Source organism: Meles meles, chromosome 4 (genome assembly GCF_922984935.1).
Source record: "Meles meles chromosome 4, mMelMel3.1 paternal haplotype, whole genome shotgun sequence".
NCBI classification, from domain to species: Eukaryota; Metazoa; Chordata; class Mammalia; order Carnivora; family Mustelidae; genus Meles; species Meles meles.
In genome coordinates this window covers 154,503,765-154,526,806 of record NC_060069.1, presented here as the reverse complement: position 1 = coordinate 154,526,806, position 23,042 = coordinate 154,503,765, and the positions used below count along the sequence as shown (strand labels likewise).

Sequence of the window (23,042 nt, the reverse complement as noted above, 5' to 3'; positions counted from 1 at the left end):
GGAGGTCCACGTCTCCAGAAGCTCGTGCAGGCGAGCTAAAAAGCGCCACCGTCTGTCACCCCGAGGCTTGAAAAGGCAGGAGCCCAGTCTTGTCTTTTTTTTTTTTTTTTTTTTTTGTCCCTGGGAATCTTGGGGCCTGGTTTGGGAGGGAGGGGAGAGGGCCCCACATGGGCCTTACTTCTGCCTGGAGGCTATGCTCCGTGCTCCCCAGCGGCCTTTGGCTCTCCCTCAGACTGTGGCCTTGTATACCGTTCCTTTTCTACTTGTCTCTAGCAGTGAGGTCTTGGCCCATGGGACAGTGTATGTGTGTGTGTGGGGGGGGGCTCTATGTATGTGTGTGTGTCTGCGTGTGCATAAAGATACTCCCAAAAAACCCCAAGGGGATTTACAGCCGCGCTTTGCTCCCATGAGGGTGCGAGGCTCAATTCAGCACAAGGCGCTTGTATCCTTTCTCTTTTCTTTTGTAGTATGATGAAGAAAACACTAGAGAGCACACGCTTTGCAGACTGTTTGACTTCTAATGAGACAGTTCTCCCTGGAACTGGATAAGCTCAGTTACGGCACGTTTCCCCTACAAGTCGCTTTTCTGAATGCTCCTCCGTTCCGTGGCAGCCGAACTTTAGTTCAAGCTCCCTTTGCCCCAGACACATTTTGCTTTCCTAGGTTCTGAGGAATGACAGGCAGATGGCCCTGGTCATGAAGGGTCTGAGCACCCGTTTGGTCAGTGTTTAGTGAGCCTGTCGTGTGCCAGGTGCTCCCGTCGGTGCTAAGGATACAGCCATGATAAAAACAGACAAAACCGGGCGCCTGGGTGGCTCAATGGGTTGGGTGTCTGCCTTCAGCTCGGGTCGCAATCCCGGGGTCCTGGGATCGAGTCCCACATTGGGCTCCCTGCTCCACAGGGAGCCTGCTTCTCCCTCTGCCTCCCTCTCACTCTCTCTCTCTCAGTCCCTCATGAATAAATTAATAAAATCTTAAAAAAAAAAAAACAGGCAAAACCCCTACTCTCATGGCACTTATAGTCCAGTGGGCATGGACAGACCACAAGTAACATCAATAAGTTCTGCAGAGACAACCGAAGCAAAAGGACTAGGCATTGACTGGGTCGGGAGAGTTTGCAATTTAAACTTGGGTGTTCAGGAAGTCCTCAGGGAGTGGATGAAATTGAAGCAAAGACTTGAAGGATAGAGGGAATGTGGTCCACAGATATGTGAGAGAAGGGCATCTGGGCAGAAGAAACAGCAGGTGCAAAGGCCCTGAGGCAGACGTAGGACTAACAGCAAAGTGGCCAGGGTGGCTGGAGCAGAGTGAATTCAGACTGTCTGCCTTCTGGTTTCAAAATAGGGGGTATTGACCTAAGAAAGCAGGCTTAGCCAAACGCCAGCCTGGTCTTTGGAACATGTGCTTTATGTCAGTGTGAGGGGCCACTGCAGGACCATGGTTTGGGAAGACCCAGGATAGGGAAGCCCCAGGCACAGCCAGACTGGTGGTCACTCACTTACCTGTTGCCACCTGCAAGAGAATCAAAGCTCTCCCCAACCAAAGACATCACTGTCCCTGTTGGTGATTCTCCTGGAGTAAAAAGTACCATCTCTGTTGGGTCCCTAAGTAAGTCGAAACACATTACCTAGGAAATAACACCATCCTGATGGACTTTTCTATACTGGCTCAGTGTGATTATCCATGTGTAGAAGTTGGGAGGGCGCCTACCCAAGGCACATGGGTGGGGGTGTGGATTGTACAGGTAGGGAGATGACCATTAACCTCAGACTCACATTCCTCTTGCTGCTGATGAGAAGGGATGGGCTGGGAACCAAAGAGTATCATTTTTTTCTTTTTTTTCTCTAATATTTTTTTTTTGACAGATCACAAGTAGGCAGAGAGGCAGGAAGAGAGAGGGGGAAGCAGGCTCCCCACTGAGCAGAGAGCCTGATGCAGGGGTCGATCCCAAGACCCTGAGATCATGGCCAAAGGCAGAGGCTTAACCCCCTGAGCCACCCAGGCACCCTGTTCTCTGAGATGTTTATTTACTTATGTATTTATTTGAGAGAGAGTGCACATGTGTGCAAGCAGGGGGAGGGGCAGTGGGAGAGGAAGAGAGAGAATCTCATGCAGACTCTAGTCTCATGACCCTGAGATCATGACCTGAGCGGAAAGCAAGAGTCAGGCGCTCAGCTGACTGAGCACTCCCCGCCAGGTGCCCCTAGCGTGATTATTTTCCAATCAGAAAAGCAGAGAAGTGAGACCGTGGAGGAGGTTCAGCAGACTGGCTTTCTTCCCAGCTGCAAACCCCTAAAATTTGCTAGCAGGTTTTGAGGTGAGTCTCGTGGCCCATGGCCTCTGCATGCAGCTTTTGGATGATGATGGGGAAGGGGCCGAACTCCAGAATGGGATGCCACAGTGAGGAGGGGAGCCTGAAAGGCTTAGTGTAGGCTTGAGGGGCGAGAGGAGAGGATCCAAGAAGACTATGGTCCTGGGTTGCTCCTAGCTCTCCCAAGGGCCACTGACAACACTGCAAGAGGCAGAGGGAGAGGGAACTGTGAGGAAGTGCCAGACAGAGCTGCTCAGCAGCACACAGGAGAGTAGTGAGGCCGGGTAGAACCCTACCTTCCAGATCAAGCACCGAGGACCAGTCCGACAGTTGAGCTTGGGACTGGCTCCCACAGGCCAGGTGTCTGGCTGGAAAAAAAGAAAGAAACCTTTGAAAGTCCTAACGTCATGTGAAGTTGTTCAAGAAAGCCTGTGCTCAGAGGCGTCCAGCAAGAACCAGCTGAGTAGCTAATTGCTGCAGATATAATTGCTGTGAATGCTTTTAGAGCCCCTCCGAGTAATCCGTCTTAGTCCTTTAATTCCAGGCTTTCAGATAAGGAGGCTGGGTGATGAAGAGACTTGCTCCTGTCCGCAGGAAAGTTAGGTGGAAAAGCAGATTTATAATGGAGGTTCTTACCATGCAGGCTGGCAGTCACGTTTCCCTGGTGCCATGTTGCTTCTCTGGGGGAGAGAAGGATGAGAGCACCCCCATCCTTGTGGGCACCCAGAAGTGTCAAGTAGAATGGAATAGTGCCTCATAAACTTTTCCTGCTCTTCCTCCAAGTCCTCCCTTAGATGTCTGGACAGGAGTTACTTTCCACTTGAAAATCCTGGGTTCACCTTACAGATCAGCCCGAGTACAGCCACAGTGACTCACTGACTCATCTCAGTGATGGCGAGGGAGAGACGGGCAACACCCACTTGTCGGGCAGACGTCTGTCATTTTCAGCCGCTCTGCCTACCTTGAAGAGTTAAACGATTAGAAGAAGGACCACCAAATAGTTGTCACCAAAACAAGGCCAGCACTCGGTGCTCATGGACACTTAGTCTAAACACAGTTCCGGTCTATTTGGTGTGTTCAATTCCCGCCCCTGGCAAACTGGAAGCACACTGATGGCACATGCACCATAGGGAGGTGTCGCTCAACTCCCCGGGATAGTCCCGGGACCAGCAGCATTAACATCACTTGGGGTTTAGTAGAAATCTGATTTCTCAGGCCACACCCCAGACCTACCAAGCCAGACCCGTGATTCAGATGCTTATTCGGGTGTGTGAGACATAGCTCTCTACTACGGGTCACAAGACAGCTGTGGCTCTAAGCACTTCTGGGAACAGAAGTGGGATAATAAAGGGCAAATCCTTATGAGGCTCTGCTGGCCCCATGATCTATAACCAGCTAATGCTATACACCTCTCCTCTCTACTCACTGGGGATGCCCAGAAATCGGTATTTATAGACTCATTGAGCAAGACTGGGGAGGAGGGGGAGTGTTGAGGGAGTGGCTGTGTTTTCAGACCTAATTGGCTGTGTGAGATTAGATAAATGACATAACCTCTCTGAACTTCACTTCTCACATGTGGGTTAAAAAACAAGGCTGATTTCTCCAGCTCTTCTCCAGTTGTGACATACTCTAACTTTGTACAGATCTCCTAGTTTAATAATACGGGAAGAAGTTGGAGGTAAAAGTTAGGCCACCAAAGTTTATATAACATTGGCTAATATAGAAATATGTAGATACAATATATATTTTAATATATAATATAGTAACATATATATCCTATGTTATATTTTCTACTGTGATATACACAATGGGACAATACTATCCAACATTAAATAAGCCAGCAGAGGGCTAGGTTTGCGGGTAAGATTTATTTTATTACCTACAAGGTGCTTTAAGGAAGGGTCACATTCACATTCAGTATGATTACTTTCCTGTCCTTAGGACTTTAATGACCCTGGAGCCCAGAGTTTAGATGGTTACACCAGGAAATGTGAACTGTTCTGTATACACATCAGTTTCTTTTCCACTATCATAAAGCAGTAGCAAATTAAGGTGTGTGTGGGGGGGAGGGTGGAATCCATGTTTTTTTATCTAGATCCCTGTTGTTAGTATCAGACTGATTAACAAGCATGTTTTGAAATACATGCATGCTTTTAGAAGAACCACACTGTTACATATAGATAGATACAGATGTAAGTGGATACCCAGAGAGATAAATCTCTTTTTGGTATTATCATTCTGCATGCATTTTCCTCAATTGCTCACAATGACCATGCTTTGAGTCTACACCTTCCTGCTTTTTCTGCTGAGAATCTATCAAGAAAAGTAGTAAGCCCATTCCAGAAACATGGACTAACAAACTGCCATAAAATTACTCTCTCTGACCAGCATTTTCCAGGAAAAGGCGACAATTTAGCCTTACCTGTTTTCTCTAATAGAAGAGCATATAGCATATTTCATAGTTCAGCAATGGTTTCTTGAAAAAGACAGTTCAGTTAGAGATGAAATATGCATACCTCCTCAGTCTCGTTTTTATAGCGGAAAATTGAAAGCTGGTCTCATTATCCATCACAGATATCATAACATTTAGGGATGCCTTGTGGGCAGCCAGCCCAGAAAACTACAGGACATATGTCTTTGGAATGAAGAAGTAAAATTTAGCAGATGGGATTAATTTATTTTTCTTTTCTTTTTTTTTTCCTTTCGGCTTTTTATGACTCTGCATATATAATAAAATACTAATCAAAGACTTTTTTTTCAAAACGTGGGAATGGTAATAGAGAAACATAATTTAGTATCCTCTTCAACTCTGGTCAAGATTCGTTAAGATGTCCTACCATGAAATCTCGAGGTAGCCACGATTTTAAGGACCACTGTGTCAGCGTTTTCCAGTGAACTTCCGGTGTGTTCCAAAACCCAGGCGGCCAACATACAAATGCATAGGGCTGCATTGTAATTCTACTAGATCTGATCCAGAGTTGAATTCCCTGCTGCCCTCTGAAGCCCAGTACTCAGCAGGAAAGAAAGAAAGTGAGTTTGAGAGTGGACATTTCCCATACTCCTGTATTTAAAATTCAGGGGGCAAATTGACATTTTAATTGCACACAGATACAGGAAACCGGAGACATAAAGCATTCATTTTCGCCCGCTTGAAAGTTTATATCGGAAGCTTCTGTATTTCTTACAAAATATTGCTCTTTGGCCCATGAAATCTGATGGCTTCGGAAAAGAAGAATGAGGTGTTCTTTTAATCTAGCTTATAAATGCATCTGAACCACACCTTTAATATGATAATGCTTGTTATTTCCCCGGTGCCTTGGTGTTACAGTCCTCCAGCACCATGGTGAGGAAGGGGCTCTAGATTCCCCACAGAGGCAATAACACTTCTACTCACTGCCAGGACCATATGTGGGGAGGGTGTGGAGTGAACATGTGCCTCCCCTCCCCCTGCCCCCCGCCCACTCCTCCAGCATTAAATTCAGCCTCCCAACTCACAGGGCTTAGGAGATAGCTCAGAGTGAAGAATTGTTTTCTCTGAAAGTTATGCCTGAACATTCCTGCTAAAGCAGACAGTCATCAGCTAATCTCTGTAAATGACTATGATTTTGGCAGGTGTCAGCTGGTCCAGAAATTGCTCACATGTTAAAACATTTTTTTAAACATAGGGCAATGAGAGGGGACTAATAAAAAAAATAATAATAATCTCACGTTATGCCTGGCCATAGTAGTGGGTTACCTAAAATGACTTATTTTCACTCCGTTTCTTGGTGGTATGTGGTCCCCAAGCTTGGTGGCTGAGACAGACACAATGACAGCCTTTCCTTAAAGGCCAACCGTAGACTCTCAAACGTCCAATGCTTGTATTTAGAATGAGCTCGTACACATCATTCTCCTGGGTCACCCACTGTCCTTGACATGGTGTTCCTCAAAAATGCCACTGGGTGCCCAAGGAATGTGAAATTTTGAAATGGGTACAAAGCCTGCTGGAAGCCTCTGCACCATGATTGTGCCAACCAGCATTTTTCTGGACACCTCCAGAACTGTCCAGAATCATTTTTCCTGCCTTCTTCTCTGCCCGACTCCTAATATCAGCCATTAGGTCATGCTAGGCATTTAAAAGACCTAATTACTATGCTTTGAGTGGACTTTGAGTCGGAAATTTGGGGGGGGCGTGGATAAGAATACCAGAAAGCTAAGAATCTGTCCCAAAGATAAGAGGAGGGAGGAGTCAAGGAAAGATCCATCCAGAGACAGTTACAGCATGGTCGACTGAAATAGAATGTTCTAGAAAAAGACATTTTCATACTTCTGAGGGAAAGAGATGACTTGAGTGGTTCCAGGACCTGGCCCTATGGCCTTTCGCCCACAAGGCCAGTGCTTAAAATACTCGGCCGGTAAGAGGCCTCTCACATGTGTGCTGGCCCAGTGTGACTCAGGCTGTTTGTGTTCAGGTCGAGTGTTGTGGGCTGCGGGGCTGAATCAGAATCCAGATTTGCCTTGGTGACACATGAAAAGAGGGAGCATTGCATTTGAACTACACAAATATTATGCTTAAGTCGTTTTCCTCGTTTCGAAGCCAAACAGGTCTTGTTCATGATAAAAATCACTGCAATATAGTGGGGCCTTTTTTTTGGTCTGGAATTTGAGACCGTGTCAACCGTGCCAAGGGGCCTGGCAGCAGGAAGAAACGGCCAGCCATGGAGATTTGGAACCATAATACAAGTTATAAAATTTAATTTTGTAATTGTAGCGATTGGGAGCTGGGCTAAAATGTACTTCTCCCACCGCACTCCTACCCGGGGCCCGGGGGAGTGGAATCCAGGGATCCTCTTTCTAAGTGAGGTCTGGGTCAGGGCGTGTGAAAGAGCCCTTGATGACCGCAGCAAGCAGGCTGCTCCCCAGTGCTGTTTGGAGCCCCCTGATGATGGCTGCCTGAGTGAGGGAGGTGGGGGGGGGGGGGTTGGTGGCAAAATTGATCAATGACTCTTTATTTGAACCACAGGGGTGAGGAGGGAGCAGGGGCATATCGTCTTTGAAAGGAGAATGAATTGCCGGCCCCACGGTGCTTCTATCAGTTCCTCCTGAGCCTCCGTTCTGCTTGACAGGCCTGAGTGTCTAGTCTAAAGCGCTGTTGTTGGGGGGATTAAGGAAGGAAACAGGACGCCCAACCCTCCTGGCCTGTCCCATGGGAACGGCCTCTGCTCACTGCATCCTGGTGACAGTGATTTTGATGGGGAACAAGGCAAGGATAGATACTGACTGTCTATTTGGACAGCGGAGGGGTCCACCTTTCCACCTTTGATTCCGGAGCCCTCGGGGGAAGCTCATCCAGCCTCCTGGCACAGCCTCTGGATCCAGTAGGTCCAGCCTGCTGGGAAGACGGCCCGGCTGAGGCCCAGGCTCTACCTTCCGGGCAGCCCCCTCTTAGAGGCTACACCTAGGGAAGTGGGCTTCAGGGAAGAAGAATGCTGGTGAGAAGCTTTTGAGGAGAGGGAGCGGAGAGGGGCTGAGGGCTGCCCAGGCCCTGCATTTAGCAGGAAATCTGACCTCCCCAAGGACCTTGGGTTCACAGCCACACCTCATTTCCTGTCGGAAGGGGCGTGCGCTAAGCTCCAGGGCCCACTTTGCTGCCTCTAAAACCTGCCGGCGGTTGGATTTGCAGTAAGGAGCGGCGGTTCCGATGCCACAGGGAGGGCACCTTTCCTGGCTGCCGTAGCTCGGCCCGCAGCGCGTGGCCAAGGGCCAACCCTTAATGCATCTTCTCTCCCTTCTGACCTTACACCGCCACCATCCCTGTATGCCCTCCACCTTCTGCCTGGTGGAGATGGGCGCAGAGGGTTGGGGAGATGGGGCGCAGACCAGGGGAGCGCCCAGCGGCCTGTGATGAAATGGGCCCCCTGTCTGCCGTGGGGACAGTGGCCCTGAATTCCCACGGGGAGCCAGGCCCGTGTGTGCTAACCTCCTGTAAATCCATGTTGGGGGTGAGGGGGAGAGGGAGGGGAAAGACAAGAAAACCCCGAATTTTAGAAAAGCCACAATACATTTTCTGATCTTTTCCCTCCCTCCTTCCTTGCCTCCCTCTCCCCTTCCCACCCCCACCCCCCCCTCCCCACAATAGGACATCGTCAGAAACTAGATGATCAGACCAAGCCCGGGAGCTTGTCCTTTTCCGAGCGGCTCAGTGAGCTGGAGCAGCTGCGGCGAACAGCCATGAGGGTCAGCCCACACCACCCAGCCCCCACACCCAACCCTCGGGCCTCCTTGAACCACTCCACTGCCTTTAACCCTCAGCCTCAGAGTCAGATGCAGGGTAAGTACCTGGAGGGAGCCCGCTTCCTGCCTTGCCCTCGGGCCACACCCCTCAGACCAGTCCTGTCTTCTCCTCCTTGCTCAAATGGTGGTCCTTGGACCCGCAGCCTGGGAACCTGTTAGACGGCAGTCTCTGGCCTGCCCCAGACCTCCTGAGTCAGATCTGTGCTGTAATGAGATCCCCAGATCAAGAGGCACAAGTACCCGGGCTATGGAGAGAGAGAGAGCTCGAAGTAGATAATAGATTGCATTTTTTAAGAGTTTGTTGTGGCTATGTTGTTTTCCTACCTAGCCGGTAGGCTTGAACACACACACACACACACACACACACACACACACACACTCCAAACAAAGTGAATGTCAGGATGTTTCAAGTCCTTGTTGTCTTCAGATTACTTGTGGGGTTTGTATCTAATACACGTTCCTTTAAAAGTATAAAGAAATACTAGTAAAGTCTGGATGCCAGCACATCAAAGGTATTATTTATAATAAATAAATGGACAATCAGTAAAAAATGCAGATGAACTCCCCCATATACACATACCCGGGTTTAGCAAGCAATTGCCAAAAAAAAAAAAAAAAAAAAGGAAAAAACACTGTAAAATACAATAATTACATAAAATATACTGTGCCAAATTAGATAGTACACAGAGTTCATTTGCACTGTAGAAACCACTGACGTCAATGATTATTTGCTCTGTGATACCATTTCGAATTTCCGAAATGTAGTCATTTTCTCTGTGTGCTGCGCAGGACACAGCTGTGTGCGATACGGTCACAGTAAGATTCTTTCTCCAAGTAGCAGGCTTGTCTAACTCAGAAGGAGAGATAAGCAGCACATCTGGGGGAGAGGGCAAGTGGCCAGCCAGGGACATGCTGCTTGCCCTCTGGACCACAGAAATTAGCTTCCCCAGGGGTTTTCCCTGTGTGAGTCCTACTGGGGGATGTGTGCTCGTCTTGAGGTCTTTAAGGTTTCTGGACCAGTGGCTTGCTTTTGGGGTGAGCACATGCAGGCCTCTCCAAAGACAAGCATGCTTTCTTGCCCAGAGTTTGATAGCTCATGCCACAAGCTCTCCTTGTAATGTGTCTGGGGGAGGTTCTGTTATTTGAGGGGAAAATTCCCAGAGAAGGCTTCCCATCAGATACTATGCGCACAGCTGCTAAGTGGCCCATCCGTAGGGCGGGGCCCCTTGTCTCCTAACAGAAACCTAAATCTTGATGCTGGTGCGTTCTCTCTCATCTACGAACTCATCTTCGGTGTGTTTAGGAGAAAGCCTCCTTGGAATCATCAGTTTTGTGGCGCTTATCATGAATACTTGTTCCAACTATGCATATTGATTTTTCTTTCAATGCCAAAATGCAAGTGTGTGCGGTAAATCGGATTGAGTTAAGTGAGAGAGACGGGTGAGGAGTGAAATGAAATTTTCCTTCCGAACAGAACAAATTCTCGAGGAGATTCCTTGATCGTGTGTGTAGAGCCATTTAAATTAATTTATGCCATCTTCCGGCCTCCATTTGTAACATCAAAGGGAAGACTTCTATGTTCTTATTCTCTCATCGTGTAACCGATGGTTTGGCCTCCTCGGCTGATGAAGGGACTCGCCTTCTTCGACCGATAACTGGAACCAAAACCATGTAGCATTTTTAAAGGCAATGATTCAGCCGTGCAGCGACGAGATGAAATGGCCACCATTAGGTCGGCTTGGTTTCAGACAGTTTTGGCGAGGAGCAAATCATGTCTGATTTGCCTCCTTGTCAGATAGGCTCTTTTTCCCAAAAAGAAGAGGGGGAGGGTGGCAAGTGAATTCTTATCCTCAGCCGTCACCAGCTCTGGGGCGGAGACATCAACGCGGCTGGATGGCTGGACGGGCATTCTTTAGCTCTTTGGAATATTGTATGCTTACTTAGCAGAGGATCAGGTTTAACACAGAGCCTCACCCCTTTCTTGTTCCTTTAAAAAACTTTTTACTTCTGCAACATGTAAGTAATAATAACTTGCTTTTAGAGTGCCCTAGAGGCTTGGTTGCTGTTTTAAAGAATGTGTTAACTATATTGCTGATGCCTTTTCTTTCCAAAATGTGATTGGCTCTTCAGTCCTTCACTTGTAAAATCATAGGAACTTTAAAAAAAAAATAACTATCCAGGATATATTCATGTAAAACTGCTTTTCCTTTCTCTTTCTTTTTTTTTTCCCCTGTAAGAAAATGCTTTTTATCCTAGTCATGTTTTGAGTAGACCCTTGGGGTGTTTTTTTTTTTCCCCCTGAAATTAGAAAGCGAATGGGGATAATAGTAAAGTCTCTTTTAGCCAGAACCTTCACTTTGTTCTTGACGAGTAGGAAAATGGTTATTTTCCTGGCTTAGCTGTAGAGACTCCATATTATATTTAAGAAGATGCATTATATAAAAATCCAGTATGCGTTTATGGCTTTCTTTGAAGCGGCAGCCATCGTTGTAAGAAAAATATCCCAAAGGTAGTCACAGCCATCCTACAGCAGGTGTAGGATGTGTGAATGTTTTCTGCCTCGGGAAACGTCCACTACTCGGGGTTTGGAGGGATCGCGGTTGACAGGGAGGTTGTGCCTTCTTCGGAGAGTAACGCCTGCCCCTTTAACTCTGTCAGTAGGAAATCACAGATCTAGAATAACGCCTCTATTTATCTAGAATCAGATGTGCTGGAGAATCACTCAAAATAGGCATCTCAAATTATCTGAAGCAGGGTGAGGGAAGAGGGCAGCAGGTTACCATGCCACCAAACCGCTGTTTATTTGTTGAGGTTTTAACTATTACAAGAGCTGAGGTTAATTTCAACTTCCTCCTTCACCAGCCCTTAAAAGTGAACAGAAAGCCATTTTGTCATGGCTGCACCCTTCGTTAACACATTGTCACGGACTTCTTTCTGAGGCGGGTTTTAGAATTCTTTTTGTTTGTTTGTTTTAAGATTTTATTTCTTTATTTGACAGACAGAGATCACAAGTAGGCAGAGAGGCAGGCAGAGAGAGAGGAGGAAGCAGGCTCCCCACTGAGCAGAGAGCCGATGCGGTGCCGATTTCAGGACCCTGAGATCATGACCTGAGCCAAAAGCAGAGGCTTAACCCACTGAGCCACCCAGGTGCCACGGGTTTTAGAATTCTTGTTCAGTCATGGGAAGGAACACGGACACGTGTCCTTTTAAAAGGTGGGACAGCAGGGATGAAGTCACTGGTGCTGGCTTGGTCACACACACTCCCTTAGAGATGGCTCTGGGCAACCCCAACAATTAATTTTAAGAATTTGGCCCCTGATTTACCAAAAATGACGCACCACATTTAAGGCTGTATAACCCCCTCCTTTCTGGGAAGATGGAGACAGACTTCTATTTGCCAGTGCAGAAAACTGGACGAAGAGGCCAGTTTTGTTGTTCTTGGCTGCATTGCCTTAGTCGTCAAGGCGTGAGGTTTAACTCTTTAGCTGGACTGGTTATGACTTTGGGCATAGGTGAGGCCTCTTGTATACATTATTCCGCTCTCACCACAATCCTGGGGTGTGGTTTAGAGGCAGAGCAGCTGAACCTCAGAGGTTAACAATTACAGAGTCGCCAAGAGCGTAAGTAAGAGACTTGGACTCAAACCCAGACCTTTCTGGCTAAAGAGCCAGAGCTAACCAGGTGGCAGGTTTTCTGGGATCGAGGATCCATTAGACACAGGATTGGGCAGTGTCAAGAGAATCCCGGTGGTCAGAGGGGAGATGGGAGAAGTGCTGGGCTGAGCATTCCCTTGGCGGGCCTGTGTGAATGCGTTCTGTTACCAGTAGATATTGCTAATGATGAGAATCTTAGGGCCAGACTCTATGGTGGACCCTTTGATAAGCTGCCTTTTGCGGGGGAATGGTAGGCGGGGGACATGTACATTTGTTTATCAAGTTGGGGACAAAAGAAAACTTAACTCAGAATAATGCATGAATAGCACAAGGAAATGAGGGAGGGGGAGGGGGAGGGCTTCCTAGCTACCCTCTGTCTGCTTTACTGGGGTGACAGCGTGACCTTCTTCTCTGGTCCACTGGGACTAGAGCCTCTTTAATGTCCAAATCCTGGCAACCTCTGATCAGCCTTGAGGAGTGCGGGTGCCTCGCTTTGAGAGCCGAGAGTCCAGTCAGGGCGTGGAGACCCGCATGTCTCCGATTAACCTCTTCAGTTCCGGTTCTCCAGATGATTTTTGTGTTGATAGTGATTTTCTCCACAGGTTAGAGTTATTTTGGAAAGACTGTGTTCGCTGGTACTGTTGCCTGTGACGCTTTTGGAGATATGAACTGACTTTGTTCCTTAGCTGTTAATGAGGCTTGCTTGTGTTGGTGTTTACCAGCTGCGTTGACAAAAGGGAGAAGAGCCTTCCCACTTCCCTGTAGGAGGCCAGAGAAATCCCCTTTCCAGCCTTGGGGGTAAAATATCGAACAACAGAGCACTTCTTTTTTTCTTCTCCTTGTCTCTCTCTCTCTGTCTCTCTCTCTCCTCTAGAAGTTCAAAATCGAAGGGGGGGATGGGGGCCCTTGGATTACCTTGGAAGTAGAGACCAGAAATTTGCGCATATAAATCTGTCCGTGGTCTTTTAATGGTCACAGGACAAAGCAAAACAGGGTGCTCGGAATCAACATAGAAAACATGCTGTAAACTCAAAAAGTGAGTGATTTAAAAAAATAACTCTTATCAGGGGTGGCAGAATTTGAGAGCCTTTCAAGGTTGACAACAGAATCTTACAGGATTGAAATCAAGCCCGGATCAGGTGTCCCGGTGAATAAATAAAAATCAATAAATGCAAGAGGGAAGGGAGGGGAAGGAAAAAGAAATGGTGGAATGGATGCGTGGGGTAGGGGCCAGCTTGAGGGGTGCCTCTGCCCTGTCCCGTCCCCTCTTCTCCCAAGTAGGCATGGCAGGGGGCGGGGGGGGGGGGTTAGAGTTAATAGAACTAGAAACAGGAATTGAGAACTCAGTTCATGGTTTCTGTCTTCTGGGCTGGTGCAGTGTAAACGGTGGGTTTCAGAAGTGTGCAAAGCTTATGCTCATGAATGGCGTTGTAGACATTTGGAAGAGGAGAAAGTAGGGTGGGAGGAAAGGAAAGTCTTCGTTTTCTCCTTAAAAAAAAAAAAGGCTATTGATAGCCTTTGCCTCCTAGTCTGCCTCTGCCTTTGTGGCGTGAGTCTGATGTAGCCTCACTGTGTCTGTCACCCCTGCTTTCCGTTTGCTCCTGTGAGTTACTTAACCCTGCTCAGCTCGGAAGACAGCCTGACGTTTACTCTCCCCACCGTTTACGGAGAGGCGTAGCTGCCTGTACAGAACCCCTTGAAGAGCACTGCTCAACTGCTTGCTCTGGATTTCCAAGCACCGCACAGCAAAGTACTTCATGAACTGGCCCTTCAAAGGAGCCACCAACCTGGCTGGTGGTCAGCACCCCAGTCACCATCAGCCACGTTGTAGTGAGACGGCATTTTCACACCAGACGTTTTCGTGGGTGTCATGTTTTCCCGAGCAATTTGGTGATGCCTTGTGGCCATCTTTTCTAATTACCACAAAGAAGGGTTCACCCACCCTGACAAAGGGTTTTGTTCAGGATGTAAGTTTTTAAGAAAACTGTCCTTGGAGTACTTATTTGATATCCACAGTTAACCGGCAGGAAAGAGAAGCTGGAAACACAATGTCCAAGAGAGAGAGTGCGGAGTGACCCACTCCGCGGGTGGGCCACTGAGGCCCAAACCTGGCCCAAACCACATATTCCAATAGTTACTTAACTTCTTACAGCCTCGGTTTCTCCATCTGCAAAATGGGAGTAGCAGTTATGCTTGGAGACCCCAGCACCACTGTGAGCCACAGAGCACCAGGCCATAGTGCCAGCCCGTGGACACCACTTAAAACTGTTAGTGAGCTGTTAAGCCCAGAATCACCAAACCAGGTGACTTCATTTCCAGTGGCTGCTGTAACTCAATGGCTTAAAACCACAGAAATTTATGATCTCAAGTTCTAAAGGCCAGAGTCCAAAATCAAGGTGCCAGCAGGGCCAGTCTCCCTCTGAAGACCCTAGGGAGGTATCTTCCCTGGCCTCTTCCAGTCTTGGATGCCTCCAGGCATTCCCTGCTTGGGGCTGCATCATTCCCATCTCTGCTTTCATCTCCACCTGGCCTTTGTGTCCATGTCATCCCCTCTTCTGTCTCTTCTAAGGACACTTGGCATTGGATTCAGGCCCCACCCAGATAAACCAGAAGAATCTCACTTCATCTCACACAGTCACATCTGCAGGTGATTTCTCCAAATAAGGTCTCGTTCACAGTCCCTTGGGTCAGAACACGGACACAGCTTTTGGGGGGCCACCATCCTAGCAATTATACCGAGGTAGAAAGGAAAGAAGGCAGCAGAAGGGTCTAGAAATCACTTTCTTATGTCCCCTGTCCCAGAACAGATATTGTGGGCTCAGCATCTCATGCTATATGCCTGTCACCATTTCTGGCCACCAACACTTCACCCACCATTACCGGAACTCGCTATCATGGTACTTTTATTTCTCAGGCAGGAAAATGTATGATTTTTTTTTTTTTCCTGGACGAGATCAGATATTTCTTAACATTTTCTAGAGCATCTGTGCAGATGGGGCCAGAGGGCCGGTAGTGCTCAATAGGGAAAGGGGGCTCTGCCCTGTGTCAGGGCAGCAAAGCAGACCAGCAGACAGGAGGCTTGGGTGCCTTCTGCCCTAGTCCCCCACAGCTCACGACATTGTTCAGGGTAGTAAGCAGAGGCATAGAAGATGGCAGGAGGACCACAGCCAGCCAGTTGGGATGTACTCGAGAATTTGACCTCCCCGGAGCAAGGCAGATCACTGTCATATTTGGACGAGCTGCCTTTTTAAAATGGCTTTATGACAAGGCATTGTTGACCGGACACCCATTTTGAAAGGCTGGCGATTCACTTTGCATACCTCATAATCCCAAATTTACAAATCACCCGAGGATAGCCTTTCAAATTTGGATATTGAAAAAAGAAACTTTGACTATGGCTGTGAAGTCCACGTCAAAGTTGACCAAAAGTTGGTGCCAAGGGAGGAACAGACCATATGTGCTGGTAGGAACACGGGGCCCCCCGTTAGAAAGGTCCCGTGCTCTCTTGTAAGGGGGGGTGGTTCCCCAAACAGAGTTGACTTTACTCATTTGCGTTATTTTCCCTCCCATCAGGGAACGGAAATGCAGGCTCCGTGTAATTCGGTTATTTTAGGGCTCTGTAAAATTCCGCATGTACGATTTAAATAATGCTGAGGAACTGTGGCGACTTCTGCTTTTCCTTATTTCTCTCCGGCCCTCGGGGCGCCACTGCCAGACCTTTGGGGGAAAGTGTACAGAGGCAGAGGGCTTCTCAGAAGGCCACCACCGTGCATATTTGTCTTCTATCTTTGCATTTTATGTCCAAAGCCTTAGCCCCACAGCAGCTTTCTTATTACGGAACAATGGCCTCCCAAGCAGGGTTGTTATGGAGATTAAAGGTACGGATTGCAAAACACCTGTAAAGAAAATCTTCGCTGACAAACCCAGTTTCTTTCCGTAGACCTTTCTTCCATAATCTCTTTCTGGCAGAACATTGTATGTTTTGATACTAGAGATTCAGTTACCAACCACAGTAAATAAAACAAAATAATTTTAAGAAATAGTACGGAACTCACCCTAAAAACAAACATTGGCCAATCATGTTTATTTTCTGTTTCTTTGTACACACCTGAGGACTGACAGGGGGCAAAAAAAGGAAGGTTGTACTTCTTATCCAGTTGATTTTTAATTATAGAGCTGCGGACAGTCTTTAGACTGAGTATTAGCCAATTCTGCCATCCTGCATGGCATGGAATATTACATTTATGTTTAAAATAAATCAGCAGTTTCAAGCCCAAACAGTCTCATGACACCAAGTCCCTGAATGAGTCGTGAGTACCCCAGGTTGGGCAGAAAACACAGTCATCCTCTCAAGACACAGGCTCAAGTACCTGTCCTGGGCACCAGAATTAATTCACCACCTCTTAGGGTCATATTTAGGATCTAGAATGTTCCAAATATCTGTTTCAAGATTTTGAAAAACATCTTCCAATTGTGATCAGCAGCAGGAGTTTACTACTCCTTTTGTGAAGGTGATTCTCCGTCATACGGAACCCCCTGTTTTTCCTCCTGGAGGGAGTGTGAACGAGGGTGGGGGGAGGAGGTCGTAGAGGACTGTCCAGGGCACCTCATGTCACCCAACCGCTATTGGGTGGCTACAAACCCTGAGCAAACAGACGTGCTGTTCATGGCTGCACCCATCTTGGTTCTTCTACCCAACCTCCCTGAGTCTACGCCTCCATCGGTCAGTGTGATCAGTGTGGTTAGCAAGGTTTGGGCTACTAATGGTGAGCTCAGTCCCACTGGGAGGATGAGAGAGGAGGCATTCTGATCCTTCAGCTCTGGCATTTGGGCGTGGTCACCAGCGGTGTCTAAAGGCAGATCATCCCTAGGGAAGGCCTCTGATTTGGCACCACCCTGGGACTGAGCAGCTCACCCATCCGGAACAGTTAAGTCTCCCAGATCTATAACTTGCTGATTCCCGCAGAGGATGTCTCCTTACTTACAAGCGTTATGTGTTCAATCTGAGTCATCCCAAAGCCAGATCCAAGACCCTGGGAGCTTAGGCTGTGACAATTCTCCCTTCTGTCTTTGGGAGAGCTACGTATACACGCTTAACCTGCCGGAGTATTGGCGGGGGGAGGGGTGGTAAAGGACATCTCAAGGTTAAAAGGGAGGAGGAGGTAATGTGGCCAGTGACTGTGCTTTTTGGAGTCGCAGGTCATACAAGGGAAGCGAGCAGGGTGGTTTTATTAAGTCTCCTGGGATTACTGCGTTGTGTGGCCGCTCGCACTCCATTAGAGCATCTCTCTGCAGGATTAGATGGCAAATTACATGATAAAGTTATTAAAATATCTGTAAAAGTCAGCACAAGCTCGAGGGCTCGACTTGGCATTTCTGCCCGTTAAGTGGTTTATTTAGATCACTTCTCTGGGGTCTGTTAATCTTCATCCGTACAAGGTTGTAAATTGCCCGTTGCGTAGACCTGTCATGGCCTGAGTTTCCAGCCGTGTTTCTATCGCTGATCCAAGAGGGCTGGTGTCTTGAGGGTGAACGCACAAGTGTTTGAAACGTGCAGTGATTCCCGCCCTCCCCCGTCTCGGTTTTGAACCTGCAGCATAAGTTTGTGACGGTGTCCGTACGGGGGCTGCCTTTAGAGCAGTCACGGCCGTGAATCATGGCAAAGCCGGTGCCTGGTTCAGACGTTTACCAAAGGCAAGAACAAAATAGAGCTCACAGTCAGAGAGAGGGCTGATGCTGTTGGTTCCTTTAATCCCCGCACCCAGGAGGTGCACGACATGGTCCTGGACGGTCCTGCTTGCTGCGCCTGCCGCGCAGACGCGGAGCCGCCCGTGACCAGGGCCCTTACCGCCAATCCAGGTCCCCCCGCCTCACATCAGCAATCAGAGATGTGGTCTTCCATGCCAACCTTCTGTAATTCTGCATGCCGCCGCTCCTGGAGATGAACGGTCGCGGCTCATATTCTTAAGCCAGTAGGGATGTTGAGAACACCTCTACTCTGTTGCCTATGATTAAAAGACCACCGTTTGGGTTTTTTGGTTTTTTTTTTTTTTTTTTTGGTAATATTTTTGCTGTGGGATCGGGCTTTCCGAGGCACCATATGTTGCTAAATGAGAGAAGTCATTGCCCAGACGTGGATCTGTTTAATTTAATATGATTTTCCACAAATTACAAAGCATGACTTTAAAATTGAATTTGTGCAAAATTACAGATGGCCAATTCAGGTGGAAGGGAGAGGAAATCTTGTTACTCTTATTCCAGAATCTCTTCCCGAATTCCTCATTTGATTCTTTCACGCCTTGGGGGAGGGGATAAGTTGGGGGAAGGATACATTAGATGGTCTGTAAGGAACTTCTCTTATTTTTCAAACTTTCTCCCTGGTCGGTCATGGCTCCCTCAAAGGGAGACACAGCGGCCTGGACATGTCAAGACAGAACACCAGGTCTTCCATCCATCCATCCCATCAGTCAGGATACACCTGTTCCTCCCACCTTATCATCAGAAAAGAACTCGGGAAAAACAGGGGAGCCCCCAGGATGCACTTTCAGAGGAAAGCAGAATCTGAATGTACCAATTAACTCTAGAATCTATATGGTGAGGAATGGGTATGGGCTTTGGAATTCAAATCCCATGTTGGGCACTCGGGTATTTCCATGACCTTGGGAAAATCACTGAAATCCTTACCACTGCTGCTTGCCATCTGTAAAATGGGCATGGTAGGTAAAGTGCCTGACACCCCGGAGAGCGGTGAGCATAAGCGAGTTGACAGGTGTATACCCTGGATACCTGGTGCACAGTGAGCATTGCATGGGTTTTCTCCTCTTACCTCCAGAGCTTGCTGCAAGGACAGAGATATATTTTCGTCAAATACTGAGCATAGAGCCTGGTACACTTCATGCACCAAATAAACGGTCGATGTTATTCGTTTTCCTCCGAGGCTAGTACTGTACCCACATGGGGGGCAGCAGGGTCTCGCCAGGGTGTTACAATCCGTCCGTCCATCCTGTCAGATGAGCCACACCTTGTTTCGCAGGAGGACGGTCGCCCTGTGGTGGTTTTAGTAGTGTCTTCAGTCAAGGTCTGCTTCCTTGGGAGAACTCCGACAGGAGAACCCCTCAGCACTGTTCTGCAAGATCATATGGGAATCAGTGGGAATGTTAGAGCTGAAAGGGACCTTACACATCACTGCTCAATGCCCTTTATTTTCCGCGTGAGACCCCAGAGGCCCCAGAGAAGGACAGGGACTGGCCCAGTTGGAGGCAGACCTGAACTCCCGGTCTTGGGACTCCTGGTCATCCCAAGGATGACCCCATCCCGTGGGTCCATCGTGCCTCCGCCTCGGAGGTGGCCACAGAATACAGTCGCCGCTGTCAGTGGAATGCACGTTAGGATGTATCACCGGACTCGGCCTTCCGTGGCCTTTTTCTGGAAATGTGCTGTCTCCTCAGAGAGATATTAGGTGCCCTTGGTTGGAACCTATATCGTGTACTTCTTTGTGCCTCCATTTTCAAAATGCTGAATTCCACACTTTAGGAGTAAGGGTTTTTCAAAAGGCAAGGATAGAATCCCCATCTCAAGGCCACCCTCTGTCCTTCTCAGCCCTGGTCCCTGGGGGACAGCAAACAGCTGCAGAGGCGGACAGGACACTCTCTGGCCCACGTGGTTAACAGCCAGAGATGAACCCTGACCCATCCCTTACTTGCATGAATCGGACACATTTAGAGAATGCGAATGGTCAGCCTCTTTGGCATTTTTAATGAACCATCTACAAAAGGATTTCTTTGAACCGAGTTTCACCTTCCTGTGTGATTTTAAGTAAATACCTCCCTGGGCCGATTCCGCCCACAGGCCCAGGCCTTGAAAGCCTGCTGGCGGCTTGGGCTGGCGGGCCAAAAGGAGGCCTGCAGACAGGTGTGCGAGTGTGTCGGGGCGGGGCCGGGCAGCCACAGCTGTGGGAACACAGCGAAGCCGCGGCTGGAGGGGAGCTGGGGGCTGGCAGCTGGTGCTGAGTGACAGTCCTGCGTCCCAGTTCAGGACCCCATTGTCAGCTCCTGCATTTACTCCCTGAGTGGTGCGTGGCCATGCGGACGCGGGAACTAGAGTCAGAGACAGGTTTCCCCATGAGTCAGGGTCATGGACAGCAAGGCCAGAGCTCCCCCAGGACCATCATGGGCAGACACCGAATGCCCCTCTGTCAGAGGTGCTGTTTCTGACATGTGTGTGGCTTCGGGGCTCTCTCCTGTGGCTAAGACCTGGTGAGTCGGTAGTCACCTCTCCTACGTGGAACTTAGTTAGGGGTCGATCAAGAGAAGCAGGGACTTGAGGCCCTGCACTAACTAGCAATGTGGACCTGTCCTCCTGTCTTTGCCTCCCACAGTGCATGGTCTTGACATGTCTTGACCACAGCGCCCAGGGCTTGAGTTCCACGGCTCTCGTGGCTGGCCTCAGTAGTCAGAGTTTCTAAAGAACAGATCAGAGGAGGAGGCAGTGAAGGAAAGGCTGTGAAATGACTTTTCTGGCTCAGAGGAACAGATCCACTCAGAAACACAGCATTCAGCGGTCTTCCAAACTCTCCCCCAAGGGTCGTGATGTCCCCTGATTTGGGCAGATTGCCCCGGCAACTTTGTACTTCTGACCACAGAGATGAGTGAACCCTAGAAAGCTGGACCGGAATGAGATAGCCAGCCCTCTCATTAGACAGAGGAAGCCCTGGGAGCCCAGAGAGGTTAAGTAACTCGCCAAAGGTCACACAGCCAGCTCCTCTATGCATGTGCTTAGATCTCCTGCCCACCCTCCTCAGCTTGAACACATTCCTAGTATTTGGATACGGCACAGTGAACCTTCCCAAGCAGTCCCTGCAAAACAGCACTTCTGTGAAAGAGGGGCTGTTGGAACAAGATAGGGCAAACACCCGTGTGTCTGCGCACAGCTCCACCCAGTTTCTCATCTTTATATTACCAAAAAAAAAAGGTCTCAAATAACCCAAACAGGCCGGGTCTGATCTGTAGACAGTCTGCAGGCATCCACCCAAGAAGCTGCCGGTCGGCTGGTCCATCCTCCACTGATTTATGTTGTGTGTGTTAAGCCTTAAATTGTTGAGACTCTGGCTGGCTGCAGTGGTATTACTGGAGGGCTGGTGCATGTTTTCAGCTCACGGAGCTGGCTCCGGGACTGGAGGTGTTGGCCTCAGATCAAGTCCAATCTCACACCTGTCTGAGACAATGAGGGCCTTGTTAGACACATCTCCAGTCAAGGCGGCGCAGACGGCTTCTTTTTCACGTTCAGAACGGGGTGGGGGTGGGGGGATCCGGGGGGCCAGGGAGAAGCCAAGGCGAGACTGGGATACACTGGGGTCAGCTGCCTCCCTTGCCCTCTCCTTTCCGCCCCTTCCCGGGACCTGCCCCTCCCCCCCATTTTATAAACTTTTCCTTATTTTTGGAAATTAAAAACAAACAAACAATACAACAGTAGCCCTCTTATGAAGGAGAATTTCCCACTGCCAAACAAGAAACTCGGGGCCTGGCGGAGAATAAATTCACAGTCACCACGGGGGCTGAGCCACAGAGTAGAGAAGCAGGGTGGTGAAAAAAAGCTGAAATCCAAACTTTTTTCCACACCGGTGGTGTGCAGGAACGGTTTTCACTTGTTTTTCCCCTCCCGTTGCTGACATTTGAGTGACTGGGGCAGTAAGCGGAGGGCAATGTTTCCCCACCGTGGTGCTCTTCCCTGACGAACCAGCAAACTGTTCTGTCCCCGCTCTGTCCCCTGCCGTCCCTCGTTACCAATACAGAGAACACAGCAGGCCGCCAGGGCTTACGTCCGCAGACCCTTTTCACACCCAGCTGTCCAGAGATCCTGACCCGAGGCAGCCACTGGGCAGGACCTCTTCTGGGTTCGCCCAGGTCGGCAGCCCTCAAGGCTGATGGCCGTGAACACTCATTACTCAGTCACATCCCCCCTGAAATGACTTGCGTTGCATGGGGACCACACGAGGTGCAAGCCCTTGGGATAAAAATCAAGGAAAAGTTTCCCGGAGTTAGAAAAGCCACCCTTCTCTGCCAGGCCCCACAATAGGCCCCTCGCTAGCACCTAGTGACTCCCCCTCGCATGGACCTGTCATGTCCCGGGGACTTATAATGAATCTTTCCACTTCCTTGTCTGTGAGCAAGGCTCTTACCTGAGTGGGGATGCACGGAGGTGCCAGTGATCACTGTTCTGCTCGTCCTCCAACGACAAACAGGCCGTCCCCATCCTTTCAGCGCCGGGAACGGGCTTAAGCGCTAAGTCCCATTGCTGACTCATAGCTTCAGAGACCTGGCGGGGGGGAAACAGGCAGGCTGCTTATTTTATCTGAGACCTGGGATTTCGGAGCAAATCACTTTGAACTCCGCTGTCCTGGTTTCTTTCTGCGCCCATCAGCCAGCTTGCCCCAGGACACCTTTTCCGAGGCAGCAGAGGGAGGCGTGGGAAGCAGCAAGGTGGGATAGGAAACCTGGGGGCTTCTGGCTCCCTCCTGCCCAGGTCTGAACCCCTTCCACGTGACCTTGAGTGACTATACCTGCAATGACCCTGGGCCGTGGGAGATGGCATCGCCGCTAAGACCGTGGCCTTCTGGGAGGCCAGAGGAAGCACTGCAAATCCGCCTCTCTGAGGCCACTCTGTCTGAACTTACAGCCTGGGGAGGGTGGTGGCGTGAGAAGCAGATGTGGCCCCCTCAAGCCACCTGAGGGCCAAGGAGGACCAGAGACAGAAACCGAACCTGCTCCGACTGAGATCACTTGAACCACGGGCTTCTCAGCTCCTTC

The 23,042-nt window shown here is 49.1% G+C and overlaps 1 protein-coding gene across 3 annotated transcripts in view; it reads left to right on the top strand.

The window, feature by feature from the left end:
• RUNX1 (RUNX family transcription factor 1) overlaps positions 1-23,042 on the top strand; it is a 248,854-nt gene that overhangs the window by 198,496 nt on the left and 27,316 nt on the right. For 2 of the 3 annotated variants that reach the window (XM_046002999.1, XM_046002998.1), the window contains exon 7: positions 8,430-8,621. The exons of the other annotated variant lie outside the window; for it this stretch is intronic. In XM_046002999.1, the coding sequence (XP_045858955.1) occupies positions 8,430-8,621 (192 nt within the window). The remainder of the gene's footprint in view (positions 1-8,429; positions 8,622-23,042) is intronic. 3 annotated transcript variants of the gene reach the window in all.